The sequence below is a fragment of the Pecten maximus genome, chromosome 10, assembly GCF_902652985.1.
Source record: "Pecten maximus chromosome 10, xPecMax1.1, whole genome shotgun sequence".
In the NCBI taxonomy this organism is placed as follows: Eukaryota; Metazoa; Mollusca; class Bivalvia; order Pectinida; family Pectinidae; genus Pecten; species Pecten maximus.
Genome location: NC_047024.1, coordinates 7,413,763 through 7,432,270, shown reverse-complemented (window position 1 = coordinate 7,432,270; position 18,508 = coordinate 7,413,763). Strand labels below are relative to the sequence as shown.

At 37.0% G+C, this 18,508-nt stretch overlaps 1 protein-coding gene across 4 annotated transcripts in view; it reads left to right on the top strand.

Moving 5' to 3' along the window:
- The window catches only part of LOC117335405 (secreted frizzled-related protein 1-like), a 46,250-nt gene extending 31,738 nt beyond the window's left edge, over nt 1-14,512 (top strand). For 3 of the 4 annotated variants that reach the window (XM_033895369.1, XM_033895370.1, XM_033895371.1), the window contains exons 3-4: nt 7,163-7,243; nt 7,872-14,512. In XM_033895369.1, coding sequence (XP_033751260.1) covers nt 7,163-7,243; nt 7,872-8,404 — 614 coding nt within the window. In that variant the 3' untranslated portion in view covers nt 8,405-14,512. The remainder of the gene's footprint in view (nt 1-7,162; nt 7,244-7,871) is intronic. The other variant, XM_033895372.1, reaches the window with a different exon arrangement.
- Nucleotides 14,513-18,508: the final 3,996 nt, after the last annotated feature.

The window sequence follows — 18,508 nt, the reverse complement described above, 5'->3', positions numbered from 1 at the left end:
CATATTAGCTACAGGTGTAAGATTCTTTTATACCACATGTTTATCTGTTGTATATCACATACCGTGAAATCGTACATAACTGACAGGCTCAGTACATTCCTCACACAGCTCTTCCTAGGGCCGACAGACACGGTGACAAACCATGGTCCCAGAGTAGGCTGTCCTCGGGATGTGCAGTTTGTACTGGTTCTAGAATTAGGATTCAAAGATTTTGTATTTAGCTCTAAACCCAGTAACATATGTTGATTTTTTTTTTGTAACAAAATATGCCTGAGGATTGATAAATGCACCTCAAACGCAGAATTTGCATCGAATTATAATTCAGTGTTGATATATGTACAGTCAGGTATTTCAGTGTTGATACATATCAAGTCAGGTATATCTACTGTCTTTCCCCAGAATAGCGTGCACTAGATAACCATTATTACGATATTGTTCTACTCCTGAAAACTTGAATGAATGTTTTCCAAGCTACTCATTAAACCTATAGTAAAGCATGTTACAATGGGTGTCACTAATTGATACTAATTCATTAATTGATTGATAGTTAATTATAATCAATCGAGTATACTGATTAATAATTCAAATTTAGACAAGCATTTTTCTCATGATAATTTTGATCACTTCATTCGCAATTCTGGATATGTTCTAAAATGCTTCCGCATATATCATTATCATTTTCATTACAATACTCATGCGAAGAGAAAAATATATATCACTTTGAATCAAGAAATGTTTCGTTCGCCATAGTGCATCTTTTTACATGACATGGATTGTTTCGTTCGCTATGATACATCTTTTTACATGACATGGATTGTTTCGTTCGCTATGATAAATCTTTTTACATGACATGGATTGTTTAGTTCGCTATGATACATCTTTTTACATGACATGGATTGTTTCGTTCGCTATGATAAATCTTTTTACATGACATGGATTGTTTAGTTCGCTATGATACATCTTTTTACATGACATGGATTGTTTCGTTCGCTATGATACATCTTTTTACATGACATGGATTGTTTCGTTCGCTATGATACATCTGTTTACATGACATGGATTGTTTCGTTCGCTATGATACATCTTTTTACATGATATGGATTGTTTAGTTCGCTATGATACATCTTTTTACATGACCTGGATTGTTTCGTTCGCTATGATACATCTTTTTACATGATATGGATTGTTTCGTTCGCTATGATACATCTTTTTACATGATATGGATTGTTTCGTTCGCTATGATACATCTTTTTACATGACATGGATTGTTTCGTTCGCTATGATACATCTTTTTACATGACATGGATTGTTTCGTCCGCTATGATACATCTTTTTACATGACATGGATTGTTTCGTTCGCTATGATACATCTGTTTACATGACATGGATTGTTTCGTTCGCTATGATACATCTTTTTACATGATATGGATTGTTTCGTTCGCTATGATACATCTTTTTACATGATATGGATTGTTTCGTTCGCTATGATACACTTTTTTTTACATGATATGGATTGTTTCGTTCGCTATGTTACATCTTTTTACATGATATGGATTGTTTCGTTCGCTATGATACACTTTTTACATGATATGGATTGTTTCGTTCGCTATGTTACATCTTTTTACATGATATGGATTGTTTCGTTCGCTATGATACATCTGTTTACATGACATGGATTGTTTCGTTCGCTATGATACATCTTTTTACATGATATGGATTGTTTCGTTCGCTATGATACATCTTTTTACATGACATGGATTGTTTCGTTCGCTATGATACATCTTTTTACATGATATGGATTGTTTCGTTCGCTATGATACATCTGTTTACATGACATGGATTGTTTCGTTCGCTATGATACATCTTTTTACATGACATGGATTGTTTCGTTCGCTATGATACATCTTTTTACATGACATGGATTGTTTCGTTCGCTATGATACATCTTTTTACATGATATGGATTGCTTCGTCCGCTATGATACACTTTTTACATGATATGGATTGTTTCGTTCGCTATGATACATCTTTTTACATGATATGGATTGTTTAGTTCGCTATGATACATCTTTTTACATGACATGGATTGTTTCGTTCGCTATGATACATCTTTTTACATGATATGGATTGTTTCGTTCGCTATGTTACATCTTTTTACATGACATGGATTGTTTCGTTCGCTATGTTACATCTTTTTACATGACATGGATTGTTTCGTTCGCTATTATACATCTTTTTACATGACCTGGATTGTTTCGTTCGCTATGATACATCTTTTTACATGACATGGATTGTTTCGTTCGCTATGATACATCTTTTTACATGATATGGATTGTTTCGTTCGCCATAAGGCATCTTTTTACATGACCTGGATTGTTTCGTTCGCTATGATACATCTTTTTACATGACATGGATTGTTTCGTTCGCTATGATACATCTTTTTACATGACATGGATTGTTTCGTTCGCTATGATACATCTTTTTACATGACATGGATTGTTTCGTTCGCTATGATACATCTTTTTACATGATATGGATTGTTTAGTTCGCTATGATACATCTTTTTACATGACATGGATTGTTTCGTTCGCCATAAGGCATCTTTTTACATGACATGGATTGTTTCGTTCGCTATGATACATCTTTTTACATGATATGGATTGTTTCGTTCGCTATGATACATCTTTTTAAATGACATGGATTGTTTAGTTCGCTATGATACATCTTTTTACATGACCTGGATTGTTTAGTTCGCTATGATACATCTTTTTACATGACATGGATTGTTTCGTTCGCTATGATACATCTTTTTACATGACATGGATTGTTTCGTTCGCTATGATACATCTTTTTACATGATATGGATTGTTTCGTTCGCTATGATACATCTTTTTACATGATATGGATTGTTTCGTTCGCTATGATACATCTTTTTACATGACATGGGTTGTTTCGTTCGCTATGATACATCTTTTTAAATGACATGGATTGTTTCGTTCGCTATGATACATATTTTTACATGATATGGATTGTCTCGTCCGCTATGATACATCTGTTTACATGACATGGATTGTTTCGTTCGCTATGATACATCTTTTTACATGACATGGATTGTTTCGTTCGCTATGATACATCTTTTTACATGATATGGATTGTTTCGTTCGCTATGATACATCTTTTTACATGACATGGATTGTTTAGTTCGCTATGATACATCTTTTTACATGACCTGGATTGTTTCGTTAGCTATGTTACATCTTTTTACATGACATGGATTGTTTCGTTCGCTAAGATACATCTTTTTACATGACATGGATTGTTTCGTTCGCTATGTTACATCTTTTTACATGACCTGGATTGTTTCGTTCGCTATAATACATCTTTTTACATGACATGGATTGTTTCGTTCGCTATGTTACATCTTTTTACATGACCTGGATTGTTTCGTTCGCTATGATACATCTTTTTACATGACATGGATTGTTTAGTTCGCTATGATACATCTTTTTACATGACATGGATTGTTTCGTCCGCTATGATACATCTTTTTACATGACCTGGATTGTTTCGTTCGCTATGATACATCTTTTTACATGACATGGATTGTTTCGTTCGCTATGATACATCTTTTTACATGACATGGATTGTTTCGTTCGCTATGATACATCTTTTTACATGATATGGATTGTTTCGTTCGCTATGATACATCTTTTTACATGATATGGATTGTTTCGTTCGCTATGATACATCTTTTTACATGATATGGATTGTTTCGTTCGCTATGTTACATCTTTTTACATGACCTGGATTGTTTAGTTCGCTATGATACATCTTTTTACATGACATGGATTGTTTCGTTCGCTATGATACATCTTTTTACATGACATGGATTGTCTCGTCCGCTATGATACATCTGTTTACATGACATGGATTGTTTCGTTCGCTATGATACATCTGTTTACATGACATGGATTGTTTCGTTCGCTATGTTACATCTTTTTACATGACCTGGATTGTTTAGTTCGCTATGATACATCTTTTTACATGACATGGATTGTTTAGTTCGCTATGATACATCTTTTTACATGACATGGATTGTTTCGTTCGCTATGATACATCTTTTTACATGACATGGATTGTTTCGTTCGCTATGATACATCTTTTTACATGATATGGATTGTTTCGTTCGCTATGATACATCTTTTTACATGACATGGATTGTTTCGTTCGCTATGATACATCTTTTTACATGATATGGATTGTTTCGTTCGCCATAAGGCATCTTTTTACATGACATGGATTGTTTCGTTCGCTATGATACATCTTTTTACATGACATGGATTGTTTCGTTCGCTATGATACATCTTTTTACATGACATGGATTGTTTCGTTCGCTATGATACATCTTTTTACATGACATGGATTGTTTCGTTCGCTATGATACATCTTTTTACATGATATGGATTGTTTCGTTCGCTATGATACATCTTTTTACATGATATGGATTGTTTCGTTCGCCATAAGGCATCTTTTTACATGATATGGATTGTTTCGTTCGCCATAAGGCATCTTTTTACATGACATGGACTGTTTCGTTCGCTATGATACATCTTTTTACATGACATGGATTGTTTCGTTCGCTATGATACATCTTTTTACATGACATGGATTGTTTCGTTCGCTATGATACATCTTTTTACATGACATGGATTGTTTCGTTCGCTATGTTACATCTTTTTACATGACATGGATTGTTTCGTTCGCTATGATACATCTTTTTTTTACATGATGTGGAATGTGTTTCATGTTATTTAAGATATTTACATTGTCTTATATGGAATGTTTTGTACTTGGGAAAATCTATTCTACTTAAGTTGAAACGCTTCGGACGCCATGACACATCCTTTTTATATGATATGAGATGTTTCTCATGTCATAAGACATCCTTTTTACATGATTTGGAATGTTTCATATTATATGAGATATCAACATTGTCATATATGGATTTTTTTTTTTTTTTTTTTTTTGCATTAGAGAAGCATCTATTCTACCATGGAAGGGTCCGGTATGCCGTGAGCTATCCTTTTAACCTAAAATGGATTTTTTGTATTAGAGAAGCATCTATTTTACCTTATTTGGAATACTCGTATGCCATGAGAAATCCGTTTTACCTAATATGGAATTTGTGTATTAGGGAAGCATCTATTTTACCTTATTTGGAATACTCGTATGCCATGAGAAATCCGTTTTACCTAATATGGAATTTGTGTATTAGGGAAGCATCTATTTTACCTTATTTGGAATACTCGTATGCCATGAGAAATCTTTTTTTACCAAAGATGGATTTTTTTGTATTCGGGAAGCATCTATTCTAACGTATATGGAATGGTTCGTATACCGCGAGATATCCTTTTTCTATCATACCTTATATCGTTTTTATACCCATCTTATGTCTCGACATTATCTCTGTTAGGGCTTTAGTTCTTTTTCATTCATTACCTATGTAGTTTCAAGTATAATTGAGAGGCTAAATTGATATAAACCTTTTTAATTTTTAAACTGTAGACAAATAAATGTACCATGACGACGGATAAAGGTGATACGTGAGATTTTGACACTAAATATAAAGCAATAAAGATAACACTATATCTCCATATACTCTTATTATAACGCCTGCTATAAATGTCAGCTCGGAGTCAGGTGATAGGGCAAGGCAAAATTGATAAATTGTTCATTCTGCGCACCACCAACATGATGAGGTTTTTGTGGCAATGATATGTACTGCGGAGCAAGGCTCGTCTTACATGTTTAATCCATATCATCTTACTAGTTTTCGTGTCACGTATGGTTGAATGCCCCAACACAACGCTTGTCAAACCGTTACTTGAGGAGATTTACTACCCTACAATGTAACCCATGGGAAAATCTCGGCCTATATAAACCAAGCGGGATATATCTTTAACTTTGTTCAACATTTTAATAGTTTACTCATGGTTTTAGGACTACCTGCTTATTTATTTAGACCCCTGTTTATTTATACAGAAATTATTTATATTATTTATCTAGACCCCTGTTTATTTATACAGAATGTATTTTTATCATTTATCTAGACCCTTGTTATTTATACAGAATGTTTTATATTATTTATTTAGACCCTTGTTTATTTATACAGAATGTATTTTTATCATTTATCTAGACCCCTGTTTATTTATACTGAATGTATTTATATTATTTATTGAGACCCCTGTTTATTTATACTGAATTTATTTATATTATGTATCTAGACCCTTGTTATTTATACAGAATGTATTTTTATCATTTATCTAGACCCTTGTTATTTATACAGAATATATTTATATTATTTATTGAGACCCTTGTTTATTTATACTGAATGTATTTATATTATTTATTTAGACCCTTGTTTATTTATACTGAATGTATTTATATTATTTATTGAGACCCTTGTTTATTTATACAGAATGTATTTTTATATTATTTATCTAGACCCTTGTTATTTATACAGAATGTATTTATATTATTTATCTAGACCCTTATTTATTTATTTATTTATACAAAATGTTTTATATTATTTATCTAGACCCTTGTTAGACCCTTGTTTATTTATACAGAATGTATTTATATTCCACAAGATTCAAAGTATTTTGTTAATGTACTGTAAATATAGACGATACAATTGTTACTCACACATACAACATGTATATCTTAACTTGATGTGAAATGAAACGTAATCTGGGGCTCGTTGTTTTACAAAGTCCAGCTTTAATGCTATTAGAGTTTTTTTTCATTAGGATATACAAAAATGCCTCCTCGTTATAAAGAGTTTAGTAAAATGTTTGAGACGAGTCTTGAATTTGATTTTACGTAAATGGATTTTACACAATATTTAATGCAATTATTTTGAAAAGTAATTAAGAGCATATTAAAAACACAACAGACAAATGTTCATCTTCTGACAATGTGGTGATTCAATGTCGCGTGTTCAATAAAGACATGACTGTTCTTAACTCGGTTTCACCCTATGTAAAACGTATAATATTGTACGATGTGATGCTTAAAGCTTTTCGTAAATTTGTGTTTGTTTCAGCGACACTTTATTGATAAAATACTGTTTAAACCTAACTGTAAACCTTTGTATGTTTTAGCAACACAGAACGTGTGTGATGCCTGTAACCAGCCCCCTACGTTAGAGGGCATCGTGGACAATCACTGTAGAGCTCAGTTTGGTAAGTATATAACATTTTCATTCTTAAACAATGTGCCATTTTATTCTGTTGAACAGATATATGTGTAAGTCACTCTTGATAAAACACTGGTGCGAAAAATAAACACAAACAAAGAAAGATTGACATGAACATAAACTCAAAATTCTAACTAAAAGTAGATTAAATGTTGCGAGCACTTTTGAACGAAAGGAAATTTTACCTGGAGTTCCAAGAAACCAAGGTTAAAATACCAGACATTTTGAAGAGATATTAAAAAATCCTTCAAAATGTATTGGATTATTTTCCCTATTTTTCGATCATCTTTTCCCGGAAAGAAAATATCAACTTTTGGAAAATTTGATAATTTGTATAATATGTATCAAACAATAACAACTATTTGTTGCGTTTGGTAGGGCGGCAATATGAATGGTTCCCTGTAGGTATTTAGCATCAAGATAATATATTTCAAATATATTCCGGAAGTAACAACAGTGTTTAGTTGGAAAGAATTGTTTTATATTTTCATGTATCAAATTAACGTACATTATGCCATTTAATTAACGGCTTGTTTGATACATGAATATTAAGATTAACATATTTGCCATTGTTGGTTAAAAGCATGCAAAATATTTGTATTTTATTTCCCCAGTTGCAAAAGTCAAAGTGCGAAAGATTAAATCGAAAAGACAGTCAAAAATACTGATTCTAAAGAAGAAAAAGAAATTCTATAAACATGGCACTTTGACCAAACGCGAGAAGAGGAAGCTGAGCTTGGTGATTGAAAACGGAAAACAATGTGAATGTGCCACAGTCAATACAAGCAGAAGTGATTCCTACATCATAATGGGGAACAAGACAGAATCCGGAGTGTTTACTGTGTCTTATATCAGTCCCTGGAGGAAGGACAGGGAGTTCAAGCGAGCGCTCCGGAAAATAAAAGGTGATTTTGATTGCAGTAAAATAATAGAAATTATTGAACAGCCAGGGGGAAATAACCCTCCCCCTCCACCAAAAGTAGGCGGTGGTAGAGGTGGTAATAGAAGGGGTAATAGGAACCGCCCTAAAAAGAATAGGAAGAAAAATAGGAGGAAAAATCGTCGACGGAAGGAAAATAGAGGAAAGGGGCGTGGTCGTAAAAGGCAAAATACTTCTCAGACTACCGAAACCAACATGAGTGGTTGACGTCATATGCATGTGGTCAAACGGGCATGACGTGTGACTAAACGTGAGGTGTCTTTCAAGCCAAGAGTTGGTGCGCAAAATACTGCATGGAAATTTGGAAAATATTGTCGAAACTTGTTATTGATACAGTTTTTTTTTCAAATGGACTACATATGTTGTTTAAAAATGAAATCTGTGATAGTGGATCTACGCGTGTTTGAATTCCAAGATATAAACGTTTAATGTGAGATGTGTCTTTTATAATAATAGACTATAAATGTATTGCAGGCAAAACTACCTGTCAAGCTGGAAGTATGAGGACCGAGTTTCTTGGGTAAGGACCAACAGGCTAGTGTTACACTTTGAATTCTTGTACAAGAAAGGTCTGATGGCGTCCTATATTATATATAATGTCAATGATCGGCATGGATTTGCCAGTTTGATCCTAATGCAGAAGACATGAAATAGGATTAAAATGTGTAAATCCACCAATCCATGACCATTGGCGTCAATCTACATACACGTTGCTGCTAATTCCTTGTAAGCGGCACGTTGCTTGGGTCACGTGTATCTTACACGATATTTGGATGTTTACACGTGAATGACTCTTTCTTGGCAAATAGAACTCAGAGTGTACAAAAGACTCGAGCCGACTAGGAGGTGACCCCTTACACAGTTGTTTATCGATTTCAAAACCTTATGATGATGCCTTTGTCCTTTATTTTCATTTTTATTTTTTATTTGTCTTGTAGAATTAATCATGATAATTCAATGTTTTTGCTTTTAATTGTTTTGCACATGCAGCACTGTTTTGTACAAAGCACCAAGCACAGAGCTCACTGACGTGTGTAACTGTCCTGTGCAGAACATATCATAGCCGGCGGGGGGACGCGGTCGGCAGAGCACATACTACAGCCGATGGGGGGCACACGGTTGTCAGAACACATATCACAGCCGGAGGGGGGCACACGGTGGGCAGAAATATATCACAGCCGCCGGGCACGCAGTTGGCAGAACATAAGTATTGTATTAAGTACGACCTAAAGTAAATCGATCGATATCAATTGAAATATAGACCGATGTGTTTTCAAATGGTGGCAATGATGTCAAAAAGGCAGGAGGGCCAGGCATTAAGATCTTATCATCACATCATTGTTTATGAGGAATATATCATTTTTGCCGAATAACAATAGTATGTAGAAGTGCTTCATGTCTTTATGATGATTTATAATTGTTTAACTGGTTCGCACAAAAAAATGTCTTCGACTTCTGCTGCAATGACGGGTTTGTAATGTGTGTTGGTAATTCTCTAGAGTACGTTATGACGTGACATGTTTCATATCGGGAAAAATTGGGTATAGTAACAAAAACATAATAGGTATATTTCCAAGCGTTATGGATAATATACTAGTTTTAATGCAACTGTTACTAAGAATGATCAATTACCAAATGGAAAGAAACAATGCTATTGGAATCAATTTTAAAATGAATTGTTCTTAAAAAAGAGGAAATTATTCTTTCTATTAATCTATATTCAAAAATAAAATGTATTCTATCAAATTTGTTTACTATAATCTTAATTTTCATTTTACTGAAGGTTTTCAAATCTATTACATCTACAAAATATATGTACAATAGTACTAAAAACCAGTCTCATCCACAATCAATACGTTAAATATGAAATGCAATGATCAGTTGGCCAAACACTTAACCTGATTGGCGTGTCATTTACATAATGTATCTATTGTGTTTGTCCCGTGTTAAGTATATATAACACCTTGTCTGTGACCCTTTCCCTACACATTTTCCTTCACCATGCCCACACATTGAAGCCCAAGACAACCTAGACCCTCTGCATCATGCCCTTACTTCCTGCACCTAAAGCGACAAACGTTCCCTGCACAGTATCATTGTATAGACAATTGTCAAACACGGCTTTCCCGCACGATACCAGTTATATTAAAATTAACACTGAAAATGAAATGTACAAAGTACTTCTACCTGTGTGTGGGTAGATAGTTAACTGTGTCGTCGATATCAGTTAAGGAACTGTAGCAAATGACATAATGAACGATTCCATGGTTCTGTAGATAGTATAAAATTCACTACAATAGACATTGAAGCTAACAATGCTTATAAGTTGTCTGTTATACATATGTAAATTGTTAGAATGAAAACAAACTTTATTAATTCTAGGTCATATTGTGATGCAAATATTTAATATATTTACAGAACATTGTCAAACGAACGTTAATGTATATATTCACTGTATAACAAAGAAAAATACATGTTATCAATGTGGAGGTTATTGTTGGGCATCCATACCACTGATGTCTGAAGGCGCGACACTTCACCGGTATATTTGACATGTTTTTATTTGTATCTAGATTAAGCATTAGTAATTTATACAAAGTTAACAAGATGAACAAAATAACTTATCCTACAGAGAAAGTGAAATTGTAGAGTAATTTCTGGTTCAATCTATTTCTAACTTTGAACATGATATCCTCGCACCTTTTCGAATTATTCTGTGTTTTATTTGTTTTTGTGAATTTTCGAATAACGTCATTTTCGAAAAATTTTATTGGATGATACTGTTTACCAATAAAGAAAATATTGTCTTAATTGGTAGGTAGCTACTTATTCTACCATGTTTAACATTAGTTTTATTCAGAAAATGCAATGGAAACAACATCTTTTATACTTTCTGTATAATTAATTATACATATTGTATTAGAGACGTATACAGAATATTTGTTTCCACAAATTTAAGCAAGATGTCATATATTGAATTCATTATGCTAATTTACCATTTTAAACACGAGGAGGGTTTTGTGTAACAGACATGTCTACAGTAAAATGTAAACGATAAAATCCCAAATGATACGCTGAGACATATTCATGGAGCAGCATACACCTGCTGTGTACATACCTGAATAAGTTACACGCATTACTCGATAGTTTCTCTTTGCTACCTGTCACGTTAAAAGTCATACCCATATGGAGGTAAAAGTCATACCCATATGGAGGTAACAGTCATTACCATATGGATGTGAAACTCTTTGTTTTTACCAGTCTTTTTATTGAACAGTCACGTAACGTTTTCTGTACAGATACATTCGTTGTGACTTTATTATTTGTCGCAATTGTGTCCCTATCTCGAACAGGAAATATATGGTTTGCCGCATACGTTTTGGACTTTATGGTTCACAAAGCTCACCAATTTCGAAGTGATAGAATGTCATGTTTATCTTAATTCAGTGCATTATTTGTTTATTCTTCAATCTTATATTTTAAAAAATCCGTTTATCACCTATCATACTGTATAACCTCGACCCTAAGTCGAAAAACTTCCCTTTTCCTCGGTTAAGCTCGGTTAACCTCGAGTCTAAGTCGGAAAGCTTCGTGTTCTCCTCAGGTTACCTCGGATAAGCTTGAGACTAAGTCGGAAAGCTCCGCGTTATCCACATTTAACCTTGGGTAACATCGACTAAGTCGGAAAGCATCGCGTTCTCCTCGTGGTTCACCTCATGATCAGTTAACCTTGTGTCAAATGCAGAAAGTTTCGCGTTCTCCTCGGTTAATCTCGTGTCAAATGCAGAAAGCTTCGCATTCTCATCGGTTAATCTCGTGTCAAACGCGGAAAGCTTCGCGTTCTCCTCGGTAAACCTGGGATAACCTCGAGTCCAAATCGGAAAGCTTCGCGTTCTCCTCGGTAAACCTCGGATAACCTCGATTCTAAGTCGGAAAGCTTCGCGTTCCCCTCGGTTAACCTCGTGTTGAATGCGGAAAGCTTCACGTTCTCCTTAGTAAACCTCGGATAACCTCGAGTCTAAATCGGAAAGCTTCGTATTCTCCTCTTTAAATCTCGGGTAACCTCGAGTCTAAGTCGGAAAGCTTCGCGTTCTCCATGGTTGACCTCGGGTAACCTCGAGTCTAAGTCGGAAAGCTTCGCGTTCCCCTCGGTAAACCTCGTGTCGAATGCGGAAAGCTTCACTTTCTCCTTAGTAAACCTCGGATAACCTCGAGTCTAAATCGGAAAGCTTCGTATTCTCCTCTTTAAATCTCGGGTAACCTCGAGTCTAAGTCGGACAGCCTTGCGTTCTCCATGGTTGACCTCGGGTAACCTCGAGTCTAAGTCGGATGGCTTCGCGTTATCCACGGTTAACCTCGGGTAAGCTCGAGTCTAAGTCGGAAAGCTTCGCGTTCTCCTCTTTAAACCTCAGATAACCTCGATTCTAAGTCGGAAAGCTTCGCGTTCCCCTCGGTTAACCTCGTGTCGAATGCGGAAAGCTTCACGTTCTCCTTAGTAAACCTCGGATAACCTCGAGTCTAAATCGGAAAGCTTCGTATTCTCCTCTTTAAATCTCGGGTAACCTCGAGTCTAAGTCGGAAAGCTTTGCGTTCTCCATGGTTGACTTCGGGTAACCTCGAGTCTAAGTCGGAAAGCTTCGCGTTATCCACGGTTAACCTCGGGTAAGCTCGAGTCTAAGTCGGAAAACTTCCCTTTTCCTCGGTTAAGCTCGGTTAACCTCGAGTCTAAGTCGGAAAGCTTCGTGTTCTCCTCAGGTTACCTCGGATAAGCTTGAGACTAAGTCGGAAAGCTCCGCGTTATCCACATTTAACCTTGGGTAACATCGACTAAGTCGGAAAGCATCGCGTTCTCCTCGTGGTTCACCTCATGATCAGTTAACCTTGTGTCAAATGCAGAAAGTTTCGCGTTCTCCTCGGTTAATCTCGTGTCAAATGCAGAAAGCTTCGCATTCTCATCGGTTAATCTCGTGTCAAACGCGGAAAGCTTCGCGTTCTCCTCGGTAAACCTGGGATAACCTCGAGTCCAAATCGGAAAGCTTCGCGTTCTCCTCGGTAAACCTCGGATAACCTCGATTCTAAGTCGGAAAGCTTCGCGTTCCCCTCGGTTAACCTCGTGTTGAATGCGGAAAGCTTCACGTTCTCCTTAGTAAACCTCGGATAACCTCGAGTCTAAATCGGAAAGCTTCGTATTCTCCTCTTTAAATCTCGGGTAACCTCGAGTCTAAGTCGGAAAGCTTCGCGTTCTCCATGGTTGACCTCGGGTAACCTCGAGTCTAAGTCGGAAAGCTTCGCGTTCCCCTCGGTAAACCTCGTGTCGAATGCGGAAAGCTTCACTTTCTCCTTAGTAAACCTCGGATAACCTCGAGTCTAAATCGGAAAGCTTCGTATTCTCCTCTTTAAATCTCGGGTAACCTCGAGTCTAAGTCGGACAGCCTTGCGTTCTCCATGGTTGACCTCGGGTAACCTCGAGTCTAAGTCGGATGGCTTCGCGTTATCCACGGTTAACCTCGGGTAAGCTCGAGTCTAAGTCGGAAAGCTTCGCGTTCTCCTCTTTAAACCTCAGATAACCTCGATTCTAAGTCGGAAAGCTTCGCGTTCCCCTCGGTTAACCTCGTGTCGAATGCGGAAAGCTTCACGTTCTCCTTAGTAAACCTCGGATAACCTCGAGTCTAAATCGGAAAGCTTCGTATTCTCCTCTTTAAATCTCGGGTAACCTCGAGTCTAAGTCGGAAAGCTTTGCGTTCTCCATGGTTGACTTCGGGTAACCTCGAGTCTAAGTCGGAAAGCTTCGCGTTATCCACGGTTAACCTCGGGTAAGCTCGAGTCTAAGTCGGAAAACTTCGCGTTCTTCTTGGTAAACCTCTAGTAACCTAGAGTCTAAGTCGGAAAACTTCGCGTTTGCCAAGGTTAACCTCGGGTTATATATAACCTCGAGTTTAAGTCTGAAAACTTCGCGTTCTCCTTGGCAAATCTCGTATCATACTTGGTTAATCTCTTCTTTTTTTGTTTTTTTTACTTGCCTTGAGTCAGATAAACGTGATACTCAACTATCACTTTTGGAGAAATGTCTTCAGCAATGAACGCACTATGGCAGAAAAACCATATAATACTATGGGAAATCAGCTGGAACTTAGATCTTATATCTCTGTATGATGTTGTACTGGTAATACCACGACTGGGAATCCCCTTACACCATAGATCACATACTAAATGTAAATGTCTTTATCAGATTTGTTATATTGTTTCATTATGTTTCATTTATTGTCAATAATCAACATTATTTCAAATGCAAATAAACCTATTTATGAAGTCGTACTGAAGTCCTTCGAGTTTTCTATCAGATTTGATATGTGAATAATGGTAACTTATAGATGGGGGGGGGGGGCAAAAATTTTTTTAACCTTAAATTTTACGCACTAAACAAATCGTATGCCATCTCCGCAAAATTAGGCAATAATTATCATTTCAACATCCCATGATAATTTTGATAATTTATGTAGTACAAAATAAGTTATTTACGCAAATCAGGATATACATGTATTATTTATGGCAAAACATGAATCACCAGGCCCGGCCAGGATTTTCGAAAGGGCGGGGGGTCCATTTTTTTTTTTTTTTTACGAAGGGTCTGAGGGGCCGCCCAGCGGGTCCAGGGCAGCGCCCTGATAGGGTGTTCAAGGGAGTCCAAGCCCTCCGCGGAAAATGAATATAGCACATTTCAAATAATTCGGGATCAGGCGCGGATCCAGGAGTTTTCGAAAGGGGGTCCAGCAATAAAGTGATCATGCGAGCGCCGTATGCGCGAGCCGATTTTTTTCCCCTTTTTGCGAGAGGTCTGGGGGCCGCCCAGCGGGTCCCAGGGTAGCGAAGCACCCCTGTGGATCTGCAATCGAAAGGGGGGGGGGGGGGGGGGGGGGCAGTAATTTAGTGATAAAGCGAGCGCCGTAGGCGTGAGCCGAATTTTTTTTGTATTTCCTCGTACCTGTCGGTAATTAGTATCACTCTATTCACGTTAAAACCGCGCATTCTTATTCATGTTGTGTTTCTGTCTTGTTCTCATTATGAACTCAATTAACTTCACAAATTATCATCAACTTATTGAATCTATGTGATGAAGTTAAGCAAAATTTCGTATTAAGATATAAATTTTGACTTACCAGGCTATTGCAGACGACCGACACACATGTCTGAGGATTGATATACTAGTATAAAAGTCGGAATGTTCCGGATATACAAGATAAAGTTTTTATCGTTGCCTTCAAGAAAACATTATCGGTTCGAAAATATACAGATATTTATCGAAATGAATATATAAATTCGTGTTTTTCCCCTTTTTTAGATTTTGGATGTCAAAAAGTGGGGGGGCAAAAAGATATGTTTGCCCCCCCCCCCCCCCCCCCCCCCCACTGAAAAAATTGGAGGGGCAATTGCCCCCCCCCCTGCCCCCCCCCCCCCCCCCCCCCGCTTCCTACGCCACTGACAATTAAAACTTAACAAAACTAGCATGTATATTCTCTAGAACATCTACTTTAACAGATATTCCGAATTAAATTTCAAATGAGCCCTATTCCAAACAACGATTATAGTGACAACGTATTAATGAATATTTTGACGTCATGATTTCTCTGATCAGATTATTCGATTTACACTTTCCTCTTACTGATTGGTGTCTATCACTGTATCGGAGCATACCGAACGCAAACAAAACCGCAGTGAATATAAAGTGTCAAAGAAGAGCACGTGGAACAATCAGTTTGTAGAAATAAATAGAGAACACCGACATACAAACGGAACCGTAATTTTAACTAAAAATAGATAAAGCGAGACCAAAATACAAAGAAACTATAGATTTTTATGGTAAAAATAAAAATACATTATGATGATATCATCGTCAGTCCTTGAAATGTGTGTCTGCAAGGGAATTGACAGATTATTTAATTTAAATCGGAACCAATGACAACAGCACAACAGTCGACAACATGACACAAACATGGGACCCTAGTTTCATCATATGTTGTCGCGATAACTACTGACATCAATATTTTAGATAAATAATTTTTACTGGTGGTAAACATTGTAAATACAGTCAATCATTATAATTCTGAGAGAGTTACAAAAGTTACCTATATCGAAATGTAGGTTTTATAAACAAATTGTGCGATATGTCCGTGGAGACGTATGATGACATGATTGTTATAAAAATGGTAAGGAAATACGAAATAGATTAATTAGAGCTACTAAACCTGTGACACTAAAGTTTCCTCGTGATTGGTGGACACGTGAGTAGAGGTTCCCTGGGAGAAATCAATCACCTTTACAGGACGTCACACACAAATGGTTGGTCGGTCGTTGTTATTGCTGTTGTTTAACGTCATTTACACACGATTTCATTTAAGGACGGTGCCTGGGTGACTGGAGCCAATTGGAAATGTCATTTTACTGAAAAGTTATCTCGCTGCATATTGGCAACGCTATCTGTCCATTGCACCGACACCGGAAGGGCCAGTTTTATTCTCTTGAGCATTCTGTCTTTGCTGTGAGTCAAGCCTTCATCACAGAGACGAACGCTCAGCTGCAAAAGCGAAGTTGTTTATGAAGAAGAGAAAAGATCCCAATTAGTCTCCCTCTACGAATCATACAATATGGACAGTACATTCTCACAATATTGACAGTACATTCTCACAATATGGACAGTACATTCTCACAATATGGACAGTACATTCTCACAGTATGGACAGTACATTCTCACAATATGGACAGTACATTCTCACAATATGGACAGTACATTCTCACAATATGGACAGTACATTCTCACAATATGGACAGTACATTCTCACAATATGGACAGTACATTCTCACTTACAACGCCACCAAAGACAAGTGTATGATAGTCGGATTATTGACAATGCGAGAAACTACTGTCCGAATTACTAGAGCCGTGTTTGTCGACGTATCGATGTGATGTGACATGATGTTGCAAAGTATTTCAGAAGTAGTATTTTAGGTCATCTCACCCGAGGGGCCACGATCACCTATACTCATTGTCCTTCGTCCGTCGTCGCACCATCTGCGTAAAACTTTTCAAACTTCTTCTCAAGTTCTAATGGTTGGTTGAGCTGAAACTTGTCTGGAATCATCATGGGATGGTCCTGACCGATTGTTGTTATTTTTCGAGTATGTAATGACAGCCATCTTTTAAAACTTCTCCATTTCAACTGGTGCTCTAGAGCTGGAAAATGGTGAGGGTGTTAAGGACGGGAAGCCAACAAAGTGTTCTTATTTTTTGAAGTGGTAAAAACTTTGAGTTGGCAGCCACGGCAGCCATTATGTAACATGATTCCACAATCATGCCGTTCCTGAGCAACACCTATTTTAAATTTCATCTCAAGTTTCATTGGTGGGATTGAACTGAAAATTGTCTGAAATGATCCTGAGATTGGCCTGACCATGTGTAGTTGTTTTTCGGGTAGATCCAAAATCAAATATGGCCGCCATGGCAGCCATCTTAAAAACATAGTTTAAACTTCACAACTTTTGCAGGTGTCATTGAGCTGTAAGACGTGTGTATGTTACTTGTGTGTAGGACGTGTGTATGCTCTTGTGTGTAGGACGTGTGTACGTTACTTGTATGTAGGACGTGTGTATGTTACTTGTGTGTAGGACGTGTGTATGTTACTTGTGTGTAGGACGTGTGTACGTTACTTGTCTGTAGGACGTGTGTATGTTACTTGTCTGTAGGACGTGTGTGTTACTTGTGTGTAGGACGTGTGTATGCTCTTGTGTGTAGGACGTGTGTACGTTACTTGTATGTAGGACGTGTGTATGTTACTTGTGTGTAGGACGTGTGTATGTTATTTGTCTGTAGGACGTGTGTACGTTACTTGTCTGTAGGACGTGTGTACGTTACTTGTGTTAAGGACGTGTGTATGCTCTTGTGTGTAGGACGTGTGTACGTTACTTGTATGTAGGACGTGTGTATGTTACTTGTGTGTAGGACGTGTGTATGTTACTTGTATGTAGGACGTGTGTATGTTACTTGTGTGTAGGACGTGTGTATGTTACTTGTCTGTAGGACGTGTGTACGTTACTTGTCTGTAGGACGTGTGTACGTTACTTGTGTGTAGGACGTGTGTACGTTACTTGTGTGTAGGACGTGTGTATGCTCTTGTGTGTAGGGCGTGTGTACGTTACTTGTATGTAGGACGTGTGTATGTTACTTGTTTGTAGGACGTGTGTATGTTACTTGTATGTAGGACGTGTGTATGTTACTTGTGTGTAGGACGTGTGTATGTTACTTGTCTGTAGGACGTG